The sequence below is a fragment of the Pinus tabuliformis genome, chromosome 1_1 (genome assembly GCF_031772625.1).
Source record: "Pinus tabuliformis cultivar Carrire ecotype Pingquan chromosome 1_1, CPIR1, whole genome shotgun sequence".
In the NCBI taxonomy this organism is placed as follows: Eukaryota; Viridiplantae; Streptophyta; class Pinopsida; order Pinales; family Pinaceae; genus Pinus; species Pinus tabuliformis.
The window spans coordinates 984,679,757-984,705,357 of record NC_142297.1 but is presented as its reverse complement, the minus strand read 5'-3'; the positions used below and the strand labels follow the sequence as shown (position 1 = coordinate 984,705,357).

Here is a 25,601-nt window from a genome sequence, read left to right as displayed (position 1 = left end):
AGAATATAAATATTCACTCTACCATGAAATTCCAAACAAAACTTTTATAAAAAAAGTTAATTTTTTTTATTAAGAACAAATAAATATATACAAAAATAACCAATCTTCCATATTAATTACGTCGTAAGGCGTTCCCTCTTAGAAAGATCTCCCTAAAATGTGAGGTGTGCGATCGTGAGCCATTGATTTTGTGTGTTAGATGATTGGAGTGTTCTCAGCCGTTCATTTAATCTATTTTATTTATAAAAAAAAATGATATTTTCCCATGCTAATGGGCCATGAAAACCCAGAGCTCGTCTGCTGGCCATGAGACTCTTCTGCTGCCTTGGCATAGACTGCCTGGTGGCAAAGAGACTCTGCGATAAGACTCTTCTGCTGCCTTAGCATGCTGGCAAAGAGACTCTGCGATAAGACTCTTCTGCTGCCTTCGCATAGACTGCCTGGTGGCGCAGAGACTCTTCGCATACATTCTTTGTGGACAGTTATTTGGCCTCCATGATTCAGTGGATTAATAGCTATTTAAGGTTCCACCCACAGCTATCAAACCCTCCTCGTTTACGTTTTCCTACTGTTCATACTACATCGCTGTCTGTTCTATAAGGTTACGTGCTTTCTGGGTTGGTCAAGTATCCAGTTATGATCTAAGTCCTTCAAGGTACGAACTCTGTATCCGGTTGCTCAGCTCTTCTTCTTGAATGTCGAGAACAGTACTATTATAATTGCTGCCGATTTTAATTGCTGCCTGATGCTGAAATACTTTCGCTGTTTGAATTATTTCACTGTTTGAATTACAAAATTTGTAAAGTGTGTGCTTGAATGTCGAGAACAGTACTATTATAATTGCTGCCGATTTTAATTGCTGCCTGATGCGTGATTACTCTTGATTTCCCAAGCAGAGAAACACAACAATCTTTCTCAGTATTCAGATTTCAATTCTCTTGTCAAATGAGCACCCTCCGTATGTTTGGAAGTTTAAAATGCACAATATATGGTTACGTTTAATTGAAGTAATTGATTTTTATATGGGATAGGGTGGGTTCTGTGTCTACTACATCATTTTGAAGAAATGGAAGACATCTCGTGTCAGAAATCTACATCATTTTTCATTATATTAAAGAATATGGGATTTTCAGAGTTAGCACATCCATTTACACATCCTACATGTGCAACTTAATCTAGCCGTAAATGATTGGTTTTAGCCTTTAGGGAGTCACATTCTGATATAGAAATTTGTGTTGAAGGATGTAAAAGGACAACATTTTCTGAAATAAGATCATATCATTACAGAACTCGTCTAGGACACAATAGGAAATTGTGGTCAACTTGTGTGACTTGAAATAGCATTATCCAAAGCGTTGCCTGTTGGAGCGTTGGAGTCGTGGAGCCTTTCTGGAATGTTGTGTTGTTGTTGAGCCATCTTGAGTTGTAAATTGTGGATCCATACAACCATCCTAAACGTGTGAATATTGTTGAGCCTGTAGCAGAAAGGTGCAGCTAGAGCTTGCTACCGTTGGAGCTATGTTGAAGAGCTTTATCTTCTGATTTTTGAAGCTATTAATTTCTGAGAAACTGTTCAGGGTTATATTTGAGATGCATATTTCTGGAGTTTTCGAGTTGAATGTGTTAATTTGGAGATGGAACATGGTTATATATGACGGCTTCTTTATAAATCTATTATAGTGTCAATCTTGAAGTTTAGTAAAAGTATATACCATATGTCATGAAAAAACTTATTAGTGATGAGAGATGACAAGTGAGTGGTTCAAGATTTGTTCACTAGGCTTCAAGATTTCTCCAAAAAACTCTCAGAGCGATGGTGATTACACACAGTAATATCACTGAACCTAATGAGATGCAAACAATAGCTGTTGTTCACACAGAAGCTGTCCATTTACACAATCAACTTAAATCTTAAGTAATCTTCTGCCTACTGATCCTCTGCCACCTATCTTCACCAGCTGTCCTTTATCCTATTTTGGAGGAATATATTTTTCACCTCTTAACTAAATTCTTTACCTTAACATTCTATATTCAGCAAATAATTTTCTCATCATCTCAGAGCTACATTATCTACTTCATTTTCCATGTAGAATATCAATAATTAATAATGAGAAGATATTTCTGCTAGGTGTTCGTAATTGAGTTGTTCATATGCTTTTTGTTTTGAAATGGGACATCCATTATAGGGATTTGACAGATTGTTTCCTTTTCAAGTCAATGAAATGGCTATCAAAGCAAACCTTATCTGACTTGACTTGACACTGATTTGGGGTTCTTGTGGATCTTGCTTTCATATCACTGTTTATTTTCTGTGAATGATAGCACATCACTGTTAGGTTGAATTTTCTCATCATCTCAGAGCTACATTATCTACTTCATTTTCCATGTAGAATATCCATAATTAATAATGAGAAGATATTTCTGCTAGGTGTTCGTAATTGAGTTGTTCATATGTTACCTCAACATGTCACTTTTTTGTCAAGGCACACAGTCCATTCAATTAAACAGAGACAACTCCAAAATTTCACCTTTTTTTCATTGCTGGTCGTAGCTGAAATAGTTGTGAGACCACTTTATGTTGCAAGAGGCTGAGGTGCCTAAACCATATCAGTGATATCCCCATCATGAGCTTTATCTGCTGTATCAAGAATTTCTCCAGTCTCAAAACTTAACCATTGTAACATAAAATTAAATGCTACTGTAATGACCCAATCATCTAGCGAGGGAGTCATCCTGTCATAATGCAGAACTAACCCCTTTTCATGTTACAAAGGTATTGGTAACTACTTCAAACACTTGGGATCTTCATCAAGATGGTACCAACAATTAATTTTCCATATCAATGCAAATTGAAACCATGAAACTAGATTCTAAACAAAACAAGATCTCCATGCAAAGCTCTGTTTTGTAGCTTCCGACCAGGAACTAAGATCTCTAATAGAGATGCCTAAAAAAAACATGGTATTGAAACCTTTCCATGATTCACTTACTGATGAAGAGTTCAGATGGTTTCACCATTTTGTGTAGAATCTACTGTTATACCAGATCCTCAGAATTTAGCATCAGATTTTGATTCAGGTGCGGTTTCTTTTTATGCAACAATTTTTTCAACATTAGGAAGAAAGCTATGTTATTCAAACATTTTCTTCAATTCACTGCTTTTCATTCCCTTGTGCACTTCTTCATCGCTCAGAATGTGAAAGTTACCAAATTGCTCCAAAAGTTAACCCAAGCTCTGCCCCAAAAGGTACTTCTTCTACTTCTGGTTCAAGATTTGTTCACTAGGCTTCAAGATTTCTCCAAAAAACTCTCAGAGCGATGGTGATTACACACAGTAATATCACTGAACCTAATGAGATGCAAACAATAGCTGTTGTTCACACAGAAGCTGTCCATTTACACAATCAACTTAAATCTTAAGTAATCTTCTGCCTACTGATCCTCTGCCACCTATCTTCACCAGCTGTCCTTTATCCTATTTTGGAGGAATATATTTTTCACCTCTTAACTAAATTCTTTACCTTAACATTCTATATTCAACAAATAATTTTCTCATCATCTCAGAGCTACATTATCTACTTCATTTTCCATGTAGAATATCAATAATTAATAATGAGAAGATATTTCTGCTAGGTGTTCGTAATTGAGTTGTTCATATGTTACCTCAAGTGTTTTGTTTTGCATTCTCTTTTCAGTGGCTAGACTATGCATATGGTTATTTTCTGCTTTTGCATGTAAAATGGAAGCATAAGTCATGCATACCACCATATCCTCTAATATCCTTCCAGCTCTTCCTGAAGAACTGCTGATCCATTGACATGAATTGTTGCTCTTCATGATTATTAACACCCAACTACAAAATGTAAGGACTTTATAGCTCAATAATGTAGCTATAGTAGACTCAAAATTAACAGTTCAATGACAGATCCATCTCCTGCTCCTGAAAAACCTATGGGCCAATTTCATCTTTGTGCCAAATGTATAAACCCAAATGCTGAAAACCACCAAATCATCATACTAAGTCTGGATCTCCTATGGTCCTCTGTTTCTTCTGTCAAATATGGGAACCCAACTCAAGATCTGTGACAATTTCTTTGGTGGATCCACTAAAACTTATGTGATTACTCTTGATTTCCCAAGTTGATTTCCCAAGCAGACAAACACAACAATCTTTCTCAGTATTCAGATTTCAATTCTCTTGTCAAATGAGCACCCTCCGTATGTTTGGAAGTTTAAAATGCACAATATATGGTTATGTTTCATTGAAGTAATTGATTTTTATATGGGATAGGGTGGGTTTTGTGTCTACTACATCATTTTGAAGAAATGGAAGACATCTCGTGTCAGAAATCTACAGCATTTTTCATTATATTAAAGAATATGGGATTTTCAGAGTTAGCACATCCATTTACACATCCTACATGTGCAACTTAATCTAGCCGTAAATGATTGGTTTTAGCCTTTAGGGAGTCACATTCTGATATAGAAATTTGTGTTGAAGGATGTAAAAGGACAACATTTTCTGAAATAAGATCATATCATTACAGAACTCGTCTAGGACACAATAGGAAATTGTGGTCAACTTGTGTGACTTGAAATAGCATTATCCAAAGCGTTGACTGTTGGAGCGTTGGAGTCGTGGAGCCTTTCTGGAATGTTGTGTTGTTGTTGAGCCATCTTGAGTTGTAAATTGTGGATCCATACAACCATCCTAAACGTGTGAATATTGTTGAGCCTGTAGCAGAAAGGTGCAGCTAGAGCTTGCTACCGTTGGAGCTATGTTGAAGAGCTTTATCTTCTGATTTTTGAAGCTATTAATTTCTGAGAAACTGTTCAGGGTTATATTTGAGATGCATATTTCTAGAGTTTTCGAGTTGAATGTGTTAATTTGGAGATGGAACATGGTTATATATGACGGCTTCTTTATAAATCTATTATAGTGTCAATCTTGAAGTTTAGTAAAAGTATATACCATATGTCATGAAAAAACTTATTAGTGATGAGAGATGATAAGTGAGTGGTTCAAGATTTGTTCACTAGGCTTCAAGATTTCTCCAAAAAACTCTCAGAGCGATGGTGATTACACACAGTAATATCACTGAACCTAATGAGATGCAAACAATAGCTGTTGTTCACACAGAAGCTGTCCATTTACACAATCAACTTAAATCTTAAGTAATCTTCTGCCTACTGATCCTCTGCCACCTATCTTCACCAGCTGTCCTTTATCCTATTTTGGAGGAATATATTTTTCACCTCTTAACTAAATTCTTTACCTTAACATTCTATATTCAACAAATAATTTTCTCATCATCTCAGAGCTACATTATCTACTTCATTTTCCATGTAGAATATCAATAATTAATAATGAGAAGATATTTCTGCTAGGTGTTCGTAATTGAGTTGTTCATATGTTACCTCAAGTGTTTTGTTTTGCATTCTCTTTTCAGTGGCTAGACTATGCATATGGTTATTTTCTGCTTTTGCATGTAAAATGGAAGCATAAGTCATGCATACCACCATATCCTCTAATATCCTTCCAGCTCTTCCTGAAGAACTGCTGATCCATTGACATGAATTGTTGCTCTTCATGATTATTAACACCCAACTACAAAATGTAAGGACTTTATAGCTCAATAATGTAGCTATAGTAGACTCAAAATTAACAGTTCAATGACAGATCCATCTCCTGCTCCTGAAAAACCTATGGGCCAATTTCATCTTTGTGCCAAATGTATAAACCCAAATGCTGAAAACCACCAAATCATCATGCTAAGTCTGGATCTCCTATGGTCCTCTGTTTCTTCTGTCAAATATGGGAACCCAACTCAAGATCTGTGACAATTTCTTTGGTGGATCCACTAAAACTTATGTGATTACTCTTGATTTCCCAAGTTGATTTCCCAAGCAGACAAACACAACAATCTTTCTCAGTATTCAGATTTCAATTCTCTTGTCAAATGAGCACCCTCCGTATGTTTGGAAGTTTAAAATGCACAATATATGGTTACGTTTCATTGAAGTAATTGATTTTTATATGGGATAGGGTGGGTTCTGTGTCTACTACATCATTTTGAAGAAATGGAAGACATCTCGTGTCAGAAATCTACAGCATTTTTCATTATATTAAAGAATATGGGATTTTCAGAGTTAGCACATCCATTTACACATCCTACATGTGCAACTTAATCTAGCCGTAAATGATTGGTTTTAGCCTTTAGGGAGTCACATTCTGATATAGAAATTTGTGTTGAAGGATGTAAAAGGACAACATTTTCTGAAATAAGATCATATCATTACAGAACTCGTCTAGGACACAATAGGAAATTGTGGTCAACTTGTGTGACTTGAAATAGCATTATCCAAAGCGTTGACTGTTGGAGCGTTGGAGTCGTGGAGCCTTTCTGGAATGTTGTGTTGTTGTTGAGCCATCTTGAGTTGTAAATTGTGGATCCATACAACCATCCTAAACGTGTGAATATTGTTGAGCCTGTAGCAGAAAGGTGCAGCTAGAGCTTGCTACCGTTGGAGCTATGTTGAAGAGCTTTATCTTCTGATTTTTGAAGCTATTAATTTCTGAGAAACTGTTCAGGGTTATATTTGAGATGCATATTTCTAGAGTTTTCGAGTTGAATGTGTTAATTTGGAGATGGAACATGGTTATATATGACGGCTTCTTTATAAATCTATTATAGTGTCAATCTTGAAGTTTAGTAAAAGTATATACCATATGTCATGAAAAAACTTATTAGTGATGAGAGATGATAAGTGAGTGGTTCAAGATTTGTTCACTAGGCTTCAAGATTTCTCCAAAAAACTCTCAGAGCGATGGTGATTACACACAGTAATATCACTGAACCTAATGAGATGCAAACAATAGCTGTTGTTCACACAGAAGCTGTCCATTTACACAATCAACTTAAATCTTAAGTAATCTTCTGCCTACTGATCCTCTGCCACCTATCTAAACCAGCTGTCCTTTATCCTATTTTGGAGGAATATATTTTTCACCTCTTAACTAAATTCTTTACCTTAACATTCTATATTCAACAAATAATTTTCTCATCATCTCAGAGCTACATTATCTACTTCATTTTCCATGTAGAATATCAATAATTAATAATGAGAAGATATTTCTGCTAGGTGTTCGTAATTGAGTTGTTCATATGTTACCTCAAGTGTTTTGTTTTGCATTCTCTTTTCAGTGGCTAGACTATGCATATGGTTATTTTCTGCTTTTGCATGTAAAATGGAAGCATAAGTCATGCATACCACCATATCCTCTAATATCCTTCCAGCTCTTCCTGAAGAACTGCTGATCCATTGACATGAATTGTTGCTCTTCATGATTATTAACACCCAACTACAAAATGTAAGGACTTTATAGCTCAATAATGTAGCTATAGTAGACTCAAAATTAACAGTTCAATGACAAATCCATCTCCTGCTCCTGAAAAACCTATGGGCCAATTTCATCTTTGTGCCAAATGTATAAACCCAAATGCTGAAAACCACCAAATCATCATACTAAGTCTAGATCTCCTATGGTCCTCTGTTTCTTCTGTCAAATATGGGAACCCAACTCAAGATCTGTGACAATTTCTTTGGTGGATCCACTAAAACTTATGTGATTACTCTTGATTTCCCAAGTTGATTTCCCAAGCAGACAAACACAACAATCTTTCTCAGTATTCAGATTTCAATTCTCTTGTCAAATGAGCACCCTCCGTATGTTTGGAAGTTTAAAATGCACAATATATGGTTACGTTTCATTGAAGTAATTGATTTTTATATGGGATAGGGTGGGTTCTGTGTCTACTACATCATTTTGAAGAAATGGAAGACATCTCGTGTCAGAAATCTACAGCATTTTTCATCTCAACATTTTTGTGGTTAGTTTTCTTCTCAGACTTCGGTTAGAGAATGTATATCTTTCCATGCTAATTTGCTTCTCTGCTATTTTTTTGATATTTCAAAAAAGTTTGGCCATATATTCCCCCAAAGATATTTGTGACATTAATTATAATGCTAGAAGGGCCATTTTGGAAGTAATTTGACTCATAAAATGTATTTATATATTTTACTTCTGAAATCACTATTTAAGTTTGCAAAGTTATGCATATTCTATTTTTAGTGTGCAAAGTCATGCATATTCTATCTGTAAATTTGAATTGATAACTTTTGAATGATGCAACATATTTTTTTAACCATCAAATTATATTAAAAGATGATATTAAACTACTTGTTCTCGGATCATCTTGCACGTAGTTTAATCTCTGTTTTGTTATTGAATTTCTCCCTGCCTTTATCTGACAATATCCATTTTTTACTATGTGTGAAGCAGTTGCAAACTAATTTGTAGTTGCTGTTCAACTTTCAGCATTGAAGGACATTTCTGGACGTTCTCTGTATTGCTTCAACTCCGGTAACAACCTTAATCTCCTTTCCGAGTTTTTGCTTCATTTCTATTTCATCCATGGACCATGATAGAAAATCCTCTTCCATCAATTGTACATTAGCCACTCAGCAACTATAGAGTCTTACTTGAAAGCAGAAAGTGTTTTCCATATATTTAACATTATGTATATTGTAGAAGTAAAAGATCAGTCTTTTATCATATTGTTCAAGTTCCTTTGGAGACAATGCTTAATAGTAAGTGGGTATTATGGTAAACATTTTTATTTGCTGGGGCACCCAGATTTGCCTAGGATTTTATAACATAAGAAAACCTTTAAATCCCTGCAAAACCTTCCTTGCGAGGATTAGATTGTGTGGATTATGTTGGGTTTTCTTCTCGCAAAGACTATTAATTTGCATAGCACTGTGCAGCTTGTGTTGGTTACTCACACATCAATGTTAAATACAGATACTTTGCCTTGGCCTGCTCTGTTTTGTCACTGGGAAATCCAACTTTCAGCATTGACAGACATTTCTGGGCGTTTTCTATATTGCTTCATCTCTGGTAACAACCTTAATCTCCTTTCCGAGTTTTTGCTTCATTTCTATTTCATCCATGGGCCATGATACAAAATCCTCTTCCATCAATTGTACATTAGCCACTGAGCAACTAAAGAGTCTTATAACTTTCATTCAAAATTATTTTCCGATTGAAATGATTCAGTTATATATATGCTTTCTTGATAATTTAAACTTTATTCCTTTGTGTTTAACTAATGCAAAGTGGTGCCATCGTGGCTGTCTTGTTTTTTAGTGTGTATTGATATTATATTCCACTTGTCATTTTTTTTGTCATCCACACATTAAGAAAGCGGAAAACAAATACATGCATGTACATTTACATTTAGAATGCATGTGGAAATTGATTTAGGGCTTTACGTGCGCTCTCTGCTCTATGTTCAAACAGTTTCGCTTCTCTTTCCTTAGTAGCTAGGATTTTCATTGCAAAAAAAGAAAGTAAACGATTGTTTATCATCTTAGATTGCATATTTAGGAATTGTATCTGTACATCACGCGATCAACCTTAAAGGCAAACTTCTTAAGAAAGATCAACTGTAAAATACATTTCAATAAACATAAAAACGCTTTGGAACCTAACGCACACAATTTAGAAGTCTAGGCTAGAGACGTGTTCCGGCGTCGTAAAGCCTGGTAACTATCACTTTCATCGTAGGTTGGGTGATTCCTCCTCTTTGAAATGACAAGTGCCAGTACGGACTTGTGCTCCCACGTACCGTCGAGTATATATTGGGAGACCACAGTAGGCTATATCCTTTATCCTTAGGAAGCCGTGTCTGCCGCCCTATCGATCGCAATGCACTGAACACAGCATTCGGGAAGATTGACTGCCGTACCATAAAAAGTATTCTGCAGTTTTGCGATTGGTTTGGTAATCCCCCTGTCTAGATATCCAGAGTAGTCACTTTCGTTCCTTTTCAGACTCCTTAAAAGAAAAGGACCATCTGAGCACTTGTCACTTCAGGCTCATTAAAAATTGAAGGCGACTAGAGTCATCTTTAGCTTTTTCTCGACTCTTAAAAAATGAAAAAGCAAATTGTGTCAAAGTGTCATAAAATTTATTTAAATCGGAATAACCTCACAGAGTAGTCACTTTCATTCCTTTTCAGACTCCTTAAAAGAAAAGGACCATCTGAGCACTTGTCACTTCAGGCTCATTAAAAATTGAAGGCGACTAGAGTCATCTTTAGCTTTTTCTCGACTCTTAAAAAATGAAAAAGCAAATTGTGTCAAAGTGTCATAAAATTTATTTAAATCGTAATAACCTCACTGTTCCCTCGTTGGTCTTAGGGTAAGAAAATGGAGTCCACCATTCAAGGATTTCCCCATGGAGGAATCCTGCTCCCTTTTCCTCTAGGGGAGATGTTGGTGCACCTCATATGGCTACATTGACCCTTCCAGGGCTTGCAATTGCCCTGCCAATATACTTTTTCTCGACCTCTACCGTTCAAAACGCCTTGATTCTCGATCAATCAACTCAGCAACCAGCTGATACTAGAGTTGCCCAAATCGAAGGCGACTAGAATCGTCTTTAGCTTTTTCTCGTCTCTTGAAAATTGAAAAAGCAAGTTGTGTCGAAGTGTCATACAATTTATTCAAATCGGAATAACATCACTGCTCCCTCGTTGGTCTCAGTTTGACAAAATGTTGTTCGCCAATCAAGGATTTCCCCTTCTCCCTTTTCCTCTAGGGGAGATGTTGGTGTACCTCATATGGCTACATTGTCCCTTCCAGGGCTTGCACTTCGCCTCCTGCTATGGCTTTTCTCAACCTCTGTCGTTCAAAACACCATGATTTTTGGGCAATCAAATCAGCAACCACATGGCGCTTCGTGGAAGTATGCTTAAAAAAAAATGAACGTATAAAGATGTTGTAATAAATATCTTTCTTCATTATGTTTATAAGCTTAGATGCCCACTCATTTAGAAAAAAACTAAACATGCTTCCTTCAACATTTTTGTGTTTTGTTTTGTACCAGAAAATGACATCAAACCTCACTGAAAATGCAATTTCCTCAATGTTATCTGGATCAACTCATATTCAACCATACCTGCAAATTGCTGAGCTTGAGCCAATACAACCAATGCAAAAATCAACTCCACGATATCGTACTGCAATTTCAGACGGAACACATAAGAAACACATCATGCTTCCAAAAGATTTCAATGATCTCGTAGCAACAGGCTTGCTACAAAAGGGTTCTATTATAAATGTTAAAAGTTGGACTACCTCAGCTATTGGTCCTTCAACGTAAGTTTGTTATAAATTTCTTATTTCAAATTTAACATTCTTTTACTTATAACACAACCGCTTCTAACAGTTATTCCTTTGACTCTCATTTGTCGTGTAGGTCTATAAAGCTAATAGACTTTGAAATATCTACTTCATTTGCACCCTTAATTGGCAATCCAAAAACTATGAGTATCCCCATCACATCTGATGAAAACTCTCCATCCTCATCGGATCCACATCCTCCATCAAAAAGGCCCTGCCCTCTTCCAACTACTCCAACCCCGTCCGTTCAACCGGTTCAAATTCCCATCAAATCGTTAAACCCTTACCACTCAAACTGGTGCATAAAAGGATACGTCCAAAGGAAAACAGCTCTTCGACAGTTTCAGAATCAATACGGACCCGGTAAAGTGTTTGCCTTTGACCTGTTCGATATAGAGGGTGGAGAAATACATATTACATGTTTCAACAATGTCGCAGATTATTTTTTCGACAAAATCCAAAATGGAAATGTCTACATTGTTTCTAAAGGGAATGTGAAAATGGCTAATAAGCAATACAACCACTTGAACAATGACTGGGAAATTTTGTTGAATGCAACATCTACCATAGAACATGTTGCCAGTGAAAAAAAACATAATCCAGCAGTGCAATTCAGTATAAAATCAATTGATGATATCAGAACAACAAACGTCAACTCCATTGTTGATATTTTGGGTGTTGTCACAAACATTTCCAGTGTATGCACTATACGTAGAAAAGATGGCTCTGAAGTCAATAAACAAACAATACAGCTTCAAGACATGTCAGGGTATAGCATAGATGCAATCTTTTGGGGCGATAATTTTAATGTCGTTTCACAGGAAATCTCCTCCCTATGTGCTACAGGCAATAACCCCATCATTGCAATCAAATCTGCACGTGTTGGAGAATTTAATGGGAAAAATATCGGCACTACAACGAGATCCATTGTTCTTGTAGATCCTGACATTGAAGAGGCCCATACGCTAAAGTCGTGGTTTAAAAAAGAAGGCTCGACTGCTGCTTCAACATCTTTGACAACAAGATCTCCTTTTTGCCCCCAACAAAAAAAAATAACAATTGTTGACATTTACAGTATGGATTCCTTAGAGAAACCAACATTTTTCCAATTAAAGGGCACAATAACAAAAATTGGTATGGATAGTTTTTACTACATTTCTTGCCCGTCGATTGTTGGTGGGAAAAAATGCATGAAAAAACTTATTCCACAAAATACAGGGGTGTGGTTTTGTCCAAAATGCAACGCTGAAGTAAGCGACTGTGATTACAGATACTTATTGAAAATCGACATACAGGATCACACTGGTGAATTGGCTTCAACTGTTGCTTTCGAAGACGCGGGCTCTACAATTCTTGGAAATAATGCCAAAGACTTCTATCTATTATCTTCAGATCCAGAACTAATCAAGGAAATTGTCTCTAGAGCTCTATGGACAGATCATATCTTCACACTTTCGGTGAAGACATAAACTTTTAAAGAAGTCCCACGATTGAAATGCGTTATCATAAAACAAGAAAAACTGCATTTCACGACAGAATGTAAAAACATCATTCGAGAAATTCAGAGCATCTCGACATTGTAGATAAATATTGCAGAATGTGTTCCTTGCTTTTTGGCAATTCCTATTGTCCAATTTTATAAATACAACTTTACAAGATATATTGTTGCATGTCTTCTTATGAAAATTTCTTATATACCATTGAAATAAATATTTCTTCTCCATTGTATCTAGCATTATGTTTGTAGACAAAATCACATTTTTTTTTCCTTTTATCAACTTTACACATAAAACTACCTACATGTATGCAGAAAAAATACTAATACGTTCTTTCAAAAACATTTCTCAAATAAAAAAATTCACATGCCACTATTCAGAACTTAGATTTTTTTCCCCTTCTTTCGCTTTCGCTTGTATTTTTTACCCTTCTTTCGCTTTCATACAATAACGTGGTTGTTGTCTCTAAATAACATTCTTGTTTTCCCCTCCCTTGCTTATAGGTACCATAAATTTTGCGAATGGCTTCTTCTTCTAATAATGAACGTGCTCGAAGATACTATGCAACAAATAAAGAACGAATAAATGCACGGCGTCGTGAGCTTTACCAAGCAAAAAAAAACAACATAGAATGTCAAAAACACAAAAAACAAAAGGGTGACCAACCTTCCTCGTCTGAAATGGCCCACCCTGAAAACAATCCTCCCTTGCAATTATCAGGCTCTTTATCTTCTCAGCAAACCTCTCAAACAAATACATCCATGCCTCGTTGCCCTAACCCCTCCTTTGCACATGCTTTCAGCAACGTTTATACCGATCAAGCACATCGAGATTTCCGTTCAAAGCTTGATAAACTTCCACCTAAATGCCCATGCTCCATTTGTCTTGAATCATATCCTGGAATACATATCCGCAATTCCAACCACATGGATTGCTGCTCTAGATGCGCCTCTGAAACAAAGGGTCATCGCTTCTCATTATCAAACAACATGGACCCTGGCCCTCAACCAGCTGCCCTTACGTCTCTTTCGCAAATAGAAGAAATGCTCATTGCTAGGGTTAACCCTATACTGCAGGTAACACATGCACGTGGTGGCCAGTATAAATACAGTGGCCACACAATTTGTTTTCCTCAAGACATAACAAAAATCGCAAACATGTTGCCACGACGTGTTGAGCACTTGGACATCCTAATTGTCACGCATCATAGTAACACTACTGCAGGTAACACATGCACGTGGTGGCCAGTATAAATACAGTGGCCACACAATTTGTTTTCCTCAAGACATAACAAAAATCGCAAACATGTTGCCACGACGTGTTGAGCACTTGGACATCCTAATTGTCACGCGTCATAGTAATGACCATAAGGCTTATGATTTCATTGTCAGTAGACATCGCGTTCTCGCTGCATTGGAATACAAATTGGCTAATGACCCATACTATAAGAATGTTCGTATTGATTCCAATGCACTGGCATCCTTACCAGCAATCCCCACCGATGTCTCCTCCTCCCTTCACCATTCCAATACTACAGAAACCACTATTCGCCTTCCACTTGAACCACCCCATGAGCTCACCGAAGATTTCATAGACCCATCCGCTGGCCAAACATCATCGTTCGTACCCATCATACCCAATACAAATACAGAAATCCAAGAAATCCGCCATTATTTGCATACTTACAACCACCAATCTGATACTACAATTGAGTGGCCAACAATTGGTTTATCGCCAGTCAATGAATACAACACAGAAGGTCTACTCTCTATGGCTTTCCCCGCCCTTTTCCCGACAGGCACTGCAATGCCAAATCAGCCAAGAATGAAAGCAGTGCAGTTACATGAATATGCACTTCATCTCATACGTTACTACGATAACAGATTTGGAAGCCACCCACGCTTTCGTTATTATATATATAATCTCATGATGCGGCATCGCAGTCAAGCAACAGCGTCGATTTTTGTGAAAAAAAGCATCACAGATAACTTTCCAATATCTATTCAAGATCTAAACATCCGATTAGAACAATTTCCAGATGAGCACTTGGCGGAGCAAGTCATGCGATTCGGTAGCTCTTTACGTGGAACAAGGTCATTTTGGCACAAAGCTAAAAATGAACTAATGGACATGATATCTCAACTCGGTTGCCCGACATTCTTCTTCACATTAAGTGCAGCTGATACAAAATGGCCTGATCTTCATGCAGTCATGCCCGGATGTCTTCCTATTGATATTGGAAAACAACAAAAGTGGAGAAATGATAACATTATCTCTAACCCACATTTAACATCGCTATATATGCACCATAGATTCACAGCATTTCGTGAGATTATCTTGGAGAAACACCTGAATACAAAAGATTACTGGTACAGGTACGCATTCTACCGCATTTTTTTTCCTCCAAGAACTCTAAACATCATTCCTCACCTGTTGCAAAATTATCTTACAAAAAACGCATTCTTGTTAGGTATGAATGGCAACATAGGGGATCTGCGCACATCCATGGTTTCCTTTGGATAGAAAATGCACCTGATATGGAGAATCTCAACTGGGAAGACACAGAAGCAGTCGATATTGCAAGGCAGTTCTTCGACAAATATATTTCCGCTTGGAACCCTCGTGCTCCTTCGAATTCAAACCAACCAAATGCTTGGACAAATCCCGAAGACCCTTGCCTGTTCTCCACACCGCAAATCTTCAGAACCAATCCTTTCAGTGACTATGAACAACTCGTCAATTGTGTTGAACGTCACACAAAATGCTCAGAAAGCACGTGCCTAAGAAAAAATGGATCCTCACTCCAATGTCGTTATAAAGCACCGTGGGAATTACATCCAAAATCAGCCTTATTCATTGATTCCAATGGCCAAAAAACATACACCCCTGCTCGGAACGACGATCGACTCAATAGCCATAACCCTACCATCCTATCTATTTGGCGTGCAAATGTTGACTGCCAACCAGTGCTCTCCATACACGCTGTACAAAAATATATCGCCAAATATGCATCCAAAGCAGAAAAAAAATCTGAAAGCTTCCACGACATGCTACGTAGAATTGTCCTTGCTTCACCCATTGCTGACCCAGCAACATCTGCATTTCGAAAATTTCTTGCTGAAACCCTTGTTGATCGTGACATTGGAGCCCAAGAAACCTGCCATATGCTGCAAAAATTACCGTTAACATTATGTAGTCGCCCATTCATTTCTTTAAATGTAAACCAAAAAATTCTTATGCGCCTTCCACAAACGGACGCCGCCTCCACTACATCCCCGCACTTCATAGATACATATATCCAACGCCCTTCTACCCTGGAGTCCACATCACTAATAGAGTTGGCAAGATCCTGGTCATATGATCCTCGTCGCAAAACAAGCAAATGGAAACAAAGGCCTACAAAGGCAATTGTTCGGGTCATACCACGTTACTCCTCCATACCATCCACAACAGAACCTTGCTACGCTGACTTTTGCAGGGTTGAGCTTATGCTATACAAACCTTTTCGCCGTATCGTACAAGATATAGGAGATTCTACTGCAGAATTCATCACAAATTGGCAAACATTTCGTCCATTCTACAATCCTTGGCATCAACACCGCACACTATCTGATATTGAATCTGTCGCAAATGATACCTCAACTATGAATGAAGCCAATCTAGCAGACGCCATGGAAATAAATGAATGGGAATTACTTTCCCAATTACACCCTACAAATGAGCTTCTCATAAACGACCTTGACATGCTTGGTCTTCGTGGCTTTGATGACACCCATAACTGGAATCATACCACTATCCCATTGGATCTACAAAATAATGCAATACAATTCATTGAGAATAGCCGCTCCATCCACCGCATTCTTCAAACACATCAACATACCCTGCCGACCCTTCCTACATTATCTCCAATGCAAAGAAAAGCTCTAACTATTGTTTTTAATCATTTTGCTAGGAAGGATTATTTACCCGCTCTCAGATTGATAATACAAGGCACTGCTGGTACGGGAAAATCCCTCCTTATTAATTGCATCAAAGATATGCTCATAGGCCTTGCAAGCCTGGAACCTTCACCGATCATGCTCCTCGCCCCTACAGGGGTTGCTGCCTTCAACATACAAGCATCGACAATCCATTCTGCTTTGTACCTTCCTATAAAGGATCTTATTCCGTTAGAAGGTAGTGCTCTTGCAAAATTCCAGGAAGAACTCAAGCATATAAGATACATACTGATCGATGAAATGAGCTTCATTGGGCCAAAGCTTCTCAGCCATATTGATGAACGTCTTCGCGAGGCATTTCCCCACCAAAGAAACACTCCTTTCGGTGGTTGTTCCATAATATTGGTTGGTGATCTCGGTCAGCTACCACCCGTCAAAGACATACCTCTGTATGCAGGGACGAGCCACGGAAGCGCACTGTGGAACACCTTCAACACAGTCATCACATTGGACACAATATTTCGTCAACAAGGCGACGACATCGCACAGGTTACTTTCAGGAACATTCTCCAGAACATTAGAGATGCAAATCCAACAATCGATGACTACAACATACTCATGTCGCGCACAGATTCCTTTTTATCAGAAGAAGAAATATGTTCATTCCATGATTCCATGCATCTATTTCCAACAAATGCTCAAACAACGGTCCATAATAAGCAAATGATGAAATCTCTTAACACTCCTATCGCACGATCCATTGCTGAAGATGACACCACATATTCCAGTCTTTCCCCTGAAGATGAGCAACTTGAGCGAATTGTATTGCTATGCAATGGCGAAAAAGTTATGTTGACTTCCAACCTTTGGGTTTCAGCCGGTCTTGTTAATGGTTCCCTTGGAAAAATTGTAACCATCTTTTACAAAGAATCAACTGCACCACCACAAATTCCAACATTTGTTGTCGTAGATTTCCCCAAGTACATTGGGCCTCTTTGGGATGAAAGAAACCCCACTCACTTGCCTATTCCAACAGTAAAAAGAAATGGTCGTGCACAAATTCCACTGAAGATGGCTTGGGCTTTAACCATACATAAATCTCAAGGTATGACCCTTCCGAAAGCAACAATTGACATTGGAAAAACAGAACGTCAAGGTCTCACATTCACAGCTATTTCAAGAGTGCCTTCTCTGCAAGATCTCCGGATTAACCCGCATTCAGTTTCGATCGTTATAGTAAAATGAAGGACAACAAAAACATTGCTCGCAGAAAACACGCAGAGGAAATTCTCCGTTCAATGCCGCCTCCAGATAAACTGCTCCAACCCGTACTTTGACATCGCCAAAAGGTTTCCTCCATTTATTTGCCTCATTCTATTTCTTAACATACTTTCCATATCTTTCAACAACAACAAACTTTAATCATTATTAGTAAATAAGCAAATATTAGAATGTCTTTATATTGTCTATACATCTCATTCTTACCTTTTCTTTCTTTTGCAACAGGCCACATGGGCTCAGAAATAACATAACTACACAACTACATGTAGATTGGCAAGCAAAAAAACTGCGTCTCCAGCTGTGCATTGACCTCCAATGGTGTTCAATATGCCGTTATTCACCATGCATCTTCCACTAACAATATATGGATCCCCATAGCAAAGGTAACTTCATTACCATTCATTCCAGATTCATTTTAACGCAACTCACCTGCAGAGTATTGCTAATAAATTTCTGCAACTGGTTTACATATTACTAATTCTAACAAAATATAAATTTTGCAGGTCCATTGCTGCTTCTTCAGGCCTTCGCTGCCTCCACCATGTTTTCATACAACTTCAAATATGGAATGACAAGCACAATGTTCTTTAGACTATTATATTCCTTCTCGAACCTCTTTTGTTACGATTCACTGTTTGTATTTTCCATTTCAAACTTGAAAAAAGATGTTTCAAGATCGAATACCGTTTTCATTGTTTGTTTCCTCACAACTATTTGTGTTTTCCATTTCTATCTTTAAAAAGAATGTTACAACACACTTTGTATTTTCCATTTCAAACTTTAAAAAGGATGTTACAATACAATATTTGTATTTTCCATTTCACACTTAAAAAAGGATGTTTCAACATCAAATAACATTTTGATAGTTCATGTCCCCCCAACTATTTGTGTTTCCCGTTTCAAACTTAAAAAAGGGATGTTTCGACATCAATGCCATTTTGATAGTTTATTTCCTCACAACCATTTCATTGTCAATGAGTTTTAACATATTTTGTTTACAAAATCAATTGACTTTAATGATTATAATACATGTTTTCAATATATCTTCATATTAATTTAATTTTCAATTTCAGTAATGATTTCTTAAATAGCCCTTTCCAAATCAACATGGTTGCTTGGTTGTTGTTCGCATATTAATTTAATTTCCCATTTGAACAATGATTTCTTAGATAGCCCTTTCCAAATCAATATGGTTGCCCGATTGTTGTTCACATGGACTCGTTCATTTATCTTCACCTTTAACTCCACAGTTTTTCCCAACAACAAAAAAAGGTCTCTAAACAGGTTCAATGCATATTTATGTCTCCTTGCATTCCATTTCAACGGTTTTCGGCATCGCTCCCTCAAATAAAAGCTCGAATTCATCGACCCTTGCTTCCAAAAAAGCCCGCAAAAGCCTATCACGTTTCAATATTCTTCCACACACTATGCCTTACGGCGTTTTCTTTGCAACACTAGGTGCAAATGCTAGTATAAAAAAATATAAAGAATAACCAAAATTTTTGTTTCCAAATTTAATAAATAAAACTTTATAAAAGAAGACCGATATATACCTATATGCTTTTCATGACAGTAAGGGCTGACGCTGGTCTAAAGCCTCCTAAAAGGCCATTTCCGTTCATTTTATCGCCACTTTACCCACACGTTGGTACCCAAACCCTTGGCCCACCATATCATCTTCCTCTGGCGGTATTGACTAACTCACTCGGTTTCGGTATATTAAAAGCAAATGAATATATACAAAAATAAGAAATCTTCCATCTTAATATAAAAAAATATAAAAGAATAACGAATTTTTTATTTGCAATTTTAATAAATAAAACATTATAAAAGAGGACCCATATATACCTGTATGCTTTTTATGACAGTATTTGAATTGAACGCGACTGTGAACCTCGTGGGAAAAATACGAATAAATCTGAACACCTTTAAAATAATAATAATAAAATTGTAATTTAATAAGATTGTATTTTTATTTTGAAAATTATAAAAATTGTGGTAATATTTTAATAAAATTTGGGAGGGATTTTTGTAAATTTAAGTTATAGTGGTAAAACTTTAAGATTTTGGATGGTTACAAATTTTTGATGGTGTTGAATCTATTTTCACCATCAAAAATATGATTCAAATTGTAACACCCAGTGACACATCAACAATTGTTTTTACCAAGTTTTATTTACCAATGTTAATTTTTATTTAGTTTAATCTGCATTGTTAAAACATTTAAGCTGAAGAGCTAGAACAGAGGTTGTTAAATATTAATTAAAATATTTTGAATCAGTTTGCCAAAGAACTAGAAAATCAAAAAATAGTTAGAAAGAGTTCATTCACCCTCTCCCTTGAAAAGGAAAAAGGATAGAACCCTCGGGGTTGGAAAAAGAGAGGAAAAACTATACTGTGATTATTTTCTTCCTAGTGATATGGAAAAAGAGAGGAAAAACTATACTGTGATTATTTTCTTCCTAGAGATAAGCAAGTTAGCCAGTGCCAAAGAAACTGTGATAACAGTTGTGGGTACAAGACTTGAGGCTGGAGCCCAAGGTACCAGACTGTTTATCATTGATAGAAGTGGAAGAGCTCTGAGGGGGATTCTATATGTAATTGCCAGATCCAAGGCTAGGTGGAGAGGCCTTCCAAAATAGAGTTACATGCGTAAATTACACTCATACAGAAAACAGATAAGGAATATTACCATGTCAACAAATTATTACTAGGAAAAGAATATATTGTTAGAAATTAAGTTAACAAGCTAGAATCTAGTGTCAATGTTATTATGTCACTGAAAAGAATAGAATATTGTCTTTTGATACATTGCATTGCTAACAAGGTATACATGTAACCAGAGCATAGAAGAGATAACTAAAGATCTAATTACATGGCAGTGATATCTACAATAAACATTCTAATGATTAACTACAGGGGACATTTTAAGTATAGCAACGAAGGACTTAGTTCAAAGAATCAATATTCTATCCTGGACTTTCTATATCTGCTATATCACTGGACTTTACACAGTCTTTTGGAAAACATATGTAATATACAAAACATTAGTTCCCAGAATTTACACTGTTATATTCCATCTATTTATGACAAATAAATCTATGCAAAGATAGTCGACCCAAACCTTCTTATGGCCTTGGTTTGTAAATAACTAAAGAGTTAGGGTTTATCCGGTCTCGGTTGAGTTCTGGAGAGAACTCACCGTGAGCCAAGTACCCAGACTCTATTAAAACCCTAAAACCCCTGAGTTATTAAACCATAAGTTATATTCGAGCGAGAATGAAACGTCTATATATAGAAACAAAGTAATGATGACCATACTCATATTATCATTCGAATCATTCACTTAATAACCAAAGATGTTCAGTTCACGGAATTAAACCAGTACAAAAAAAGTTTCAATCTCAATATATATATATATATATATATATATATATATATATCAGAAGTCGAGTTATCACAACAGTTTAGATACAATATTTAACATATACTATTTATGCCAAAATGTACAGTCCGACTTCTCATAGAAACCTCTTGGAACCAAACTGCTAGCCCAAGCTATCATATTGGTATTGCAAAGGCCGACAAGTTAAAAATTAACTAAATACAATCACTAACAACAGTAGTATTTTGGCCGCAAGGCTTAAAATCATGTCTAATTATCGTTCTAAAAACCCTCTGTTTGTGGAGGACTGTCTCTAAGAGCTCGAATTAAAGGAAAGATTCTGAATCCAAACCCACCTGGAAATTGAGAATAGTAAGCTTTGTTTAGAGCACTGGCACCACCCAAAAAGCCATGCCGCAAGAAGAGTTCGAGTCACAGGAATGTGTACCTACATAGAGAACAACGGGTATGGGGACCAGAATCGATAATAACTTAACCATTGAAATGAATCTTGCAATAAAATGAGGATATTTACCTGGGTTGAGGTTCAACATTCTTCGGAGCTGCGAACGAAGCCTGTAAGTGCACATAGAGCCTTAGCATTAAGCTGGAGAGTAAATTTCGACATAAACTTTATAAAAATTGTGAATTACCTTAGGATATTGTGCGGAATCGACCACTCCACCAAAAATGTAAATCCATTATGTGGTAGATGCCCCTACGCAAGGGCAACAGTAAAAACCGTCATCAACCACCCATCAAATACACATATATTCATAGTAGAGAAGTCTTTAAACAGAAGGTCATGAGATATTAGTTCCAGGTTTGCAGATAATTGTAAGGTTGAGGATTCAAGCATGGTGAATCGATGAACTAGGTTGCCCCTTCCGTCGCAGAACTAGAGAGCCGAACCCCAACAGTCAAATGAACCTCTCATCACTGAAGAAGAGCATTATCATATTCCGTCAGCCCTGAATCGTCAAGACCGTAGATCGGTCTAGATACGACGACGGAGAATGTGCCATCTGCATTGGTTCGAGACTCTTCCGAATGACAAAGGTAAGGATCATTAATGCTGGACTGTGTGGCCAATAGGGAGAGGGACGTTAGTAACAAGGGATGGCCTCGGGGCTCTCCCACCTTAATGAGGAGGGGTCCTCCCGAGGTAAGTCCGCTCAGGTAGCGTTAATGCAGTGTACAACAATGCAAATGACTTGGAGTCCAACAAGGAGGTATATGTTTCCGTGGTGTTAATCAAATAGCCACACTAACATTACCTATGGTCTATATGGGTAGCGTAAAATTTAAAAATCCCATACATGTGTTGGGAGTTTGACATAGAGTCAAATCATTTAACATTAACATAATTTCATTAACTGAACAACTTTCTCTATTAGATTTTAAAAAAATAAAAAATTGTTGGGACAAGGATGTTACAAATGGTATCAGAGCCCAGGCTCATATACTGAGACTTCTGGGTTATTTTAACACAGTCAATTAAGTTTTGATGTATGTGTATTGATGCAAAAAAAAAAAACTGAGTTTGGGTGCATACAAACACACAGAGAGAGAGAGAGAGAGAGATAGAGGTTAGCACCAAGAATTAAAAATGCAGAGGACCCCTAGATCAGCGAGTCAACTGGAAGTGCCTTATGTGGAGGCCAACCCCAAACTATGGGTACAACTAGGAGAAGAATCGTGACAAGCTAACATTGCCCTACTTGAAACAATGCAGCAATTACGGGCAGAGATGATGAACTTGAGGACAGACAACGAATGACTAAGGTAGGAGCAGGAGAAGATCCTTAAAATTTTGTCTAGTCGACAAAATTAGTGACGACCAGACCTGAGTATAGAGAATAGGGAGAAGACCCCAACCACCCATAATGGGGAAGATAATGCAGAATCAACAGAAGGCCATAAGGAGGAGGAAGAAGGGCATTTAGATAACGTTTCCGATCAAAGAAATACAAAAAGACAGAAGACAAAATTACAAATTGAGTTCAAAAAAATAAAATTGTTGTTGTTTGAAGGAGAATCTGAAAAAGCAATGGAAGCCTGGCTAATCAACGTGGGTAAATATTTTCATATTTATGAATATACTGACAAACTCAAAGCACGAGTGGTAGTCTACTAATTACGGGGAAAGGCCACCCTTTGATGGGAATAGATTAAAACTGTGAGGAAGATTGATGAGGAACAAGTAACGTGGCAAGAATTCCAAAAACATTTTAAAGATAAGTATCTAACTAAATGTTACTATGATGAAAAGGAAAAGGAGTTCCATGAGTTAAGGTTGGGAGCCTTGACCATGGATAAGTATGTAAAACGATTTACTTCCCTGTTGTGATATGTTCCATATATGCAGGAGGAAAAAACTAAAATTATTCGGTTTATTAGCAGTTTACCCAACTTCATGAAGAAAAAAATTAGAATTTGATTATCCTAAAATGATGGACAATGGAGTGCGAAAAGCCCGTATCTGTTATCAGCAAATGAAACAAAAAAATGAGGGGCCCAAGGGATCCATTGGCAAGAAAATGAGGAAATTACCACCAAATAGGCAACCGAAAGTCATAAATGTAGAAATAATTAGCAAAGATCTTTCGAAAAAGTTTCAAGAAACCCACCTAGAGTTCAGACATACACCAAGAATAGATAGCCAGAGGGGATTAGTAAAACTACTATTGATCAACCACCAAAACCACCACTCCAATGTTGGGGATGTGGGGAATCGCATTACTACAAGAATTGCCCGCACAAAGCCCGAATTGAACAACTTTTGAACATGCAAGAAGACTTCATAGTGGGAGATATAGCAAGGAGCATCAACAGAATTAATGTCATCTTGGATGATCATCAAGAGGAATATCATCCCTTCATGATCGAATGTGAAGGTATGATTGTTGATCAACTTATTTCTATTTTATTTGATCCAAGTGCTAGCCTAAGCTACATTAGTCCTAAAGTGGTAGAAAAATGTCAATTGAAAAGTACTAAATTTAAGAAGTCTTGGCTAGTTCAAATAGCCACTGGAACAAAAAGGAAGGTGTCTACAAAAATAGAAAACTTCCCTATAACAGTTTCAGGATAGCCCATCCATGTTAATATGAACATCCTTCCCCTGGGTTCGTATGATGTATTAATAGGGATGGACTGGTTGGAAGGTCATTGGTCCCTGGTGGATTGCAAAGAAAAATATGTAAGCTATCTTACCGAGTCAGGGCAGCGAAAAGAAATTCAAGGAATCAAGAAAAACATCAAATTACATCCTATTACAACCAACCAGCTCAGAAGATGCATAAGGAAGGGCTGCCAGATTTATGTTGTCCAAGTAGGGTACAACAATGACAGAAATAAGATGACCTCTTTAGAGAATATTCCTGTAATTCAGGATTTCATGGACGTGTTTCCTGAATCCATCCCTGGATTGCCACCAAGGCGTGATATCGATTTTACCATTGAATTAGTGCCTAGAGCAGCCCTTGTTTCAAAAGCTCCTTACCGAATGAGCATTCTTGAGTTAATAGAACTTAAAATGTAGCATTGTTGGATAAAGGATACATTCGCCCTAGTGTCTCCCCTTGGGGAGCCCCCATGTTTTTTGTATGAAAGAAGGACGTAACCTTAAGATTATGCATTGATTATCGTCAGAGAAATAAGCTGACCATCAAGAATAAATACCCATTACCTCGTATCGATGATTTATTTGATCAAGTGCAAGGAGCTAGCGTATCCTCGAAAATCGACTTAAGGTCTGGTTACCACCAGATCACAATAAAGGATGAAGACATATGAAAAACCACATTTCGAACTCGTTATGGGCATTACTAGTTTGTGGTGATCCTTTTGGCATTACCAATGCTCCAGCCATTTTCATGAGCCTGATGCACGACATTTTCCAGCCATTTCTAGATAAATTTGTATTGATTTTTATTGATGATCTACAAATCTATTCAAAAAATCAGGAGGAACATGAGCAACACTTGAGAATAGTATTGCAGATTTTGTGAGATAACTAGTTGTACGCAAAGTTTGGTAAGTGCAATTTTTATAAAAGTCAAATCCAATACCTAGGCCATGTTATATCAGTAGAAGGAATAGCTATGGATCCAAAAAAGATCAAAACCATTATGGAATGGACAACTTCGAAAAGCGTTGTTGACATAAGATCCTTTTAGGGCGTGGCAGGTTATTACTGTCGATTTATTAAAGGATTTTCAAAGATAGCATTTCCTATGACCACACTAA

The 25,601-nt window shown here is 37.1% G+C and overlaps 1 protein-coding gene and 1 long non-coding RNA gene across 6 annotated transcripts in view; one reads left to right on the top strand and one right to left on the bottom strand.

The window, feature by feature from the left end:
* Positions 1 to 25,601, bottom strand: part of LOC149217822 (uncharacterized) — a 39,579-nt gene that overhangs the window by 368 nt on the left and 13,610 nt on the right. The gene's annotated exons all lie outside the window — the stretch shown is intronic.
* Positions 313 to 18,804, top strand: LOC149217823 (uncharacterized). 5 transcript variants are annotated; one of them, XM_089393087.1, is made up of 6 exons: positions 313 to 655; positions 7,802 to 7,892; positions 8,381 to 8,425; positions 8,867 to 8,962; positions 18,191 to 18,348; positions 18,469 to 18,804. In XM_089393087.1, the coding sequence occupies exons 2-5, from the start codon at positions 7,837 to 7,839 to the stop codon at positions 18,321 to 18,323; spliced, it is 330 nt and encodes a 109-aa protein (XP_089249213.1). In that variant the 5' UTR covers positions 313 to 655; positions 7,802 to 7,836; the 3' UTR covers positions 18,324 to 18,348; positions 18,469 to 18,804. The 5 variants fall into 5 exon arrangements, 2 of the variants coding, with proteins under 2 accessions (XP_089249213.1, XP_089249212.1); XM_089393086.1 differs by having other exon boundaries at positions 8,345 to 8,425; positions 18,469 to 18,803; XR_016251288.1 differs by lacking the exon at positions 7,802 to 7,892 and having other exon boundaries at positions 18,469 to 18,802.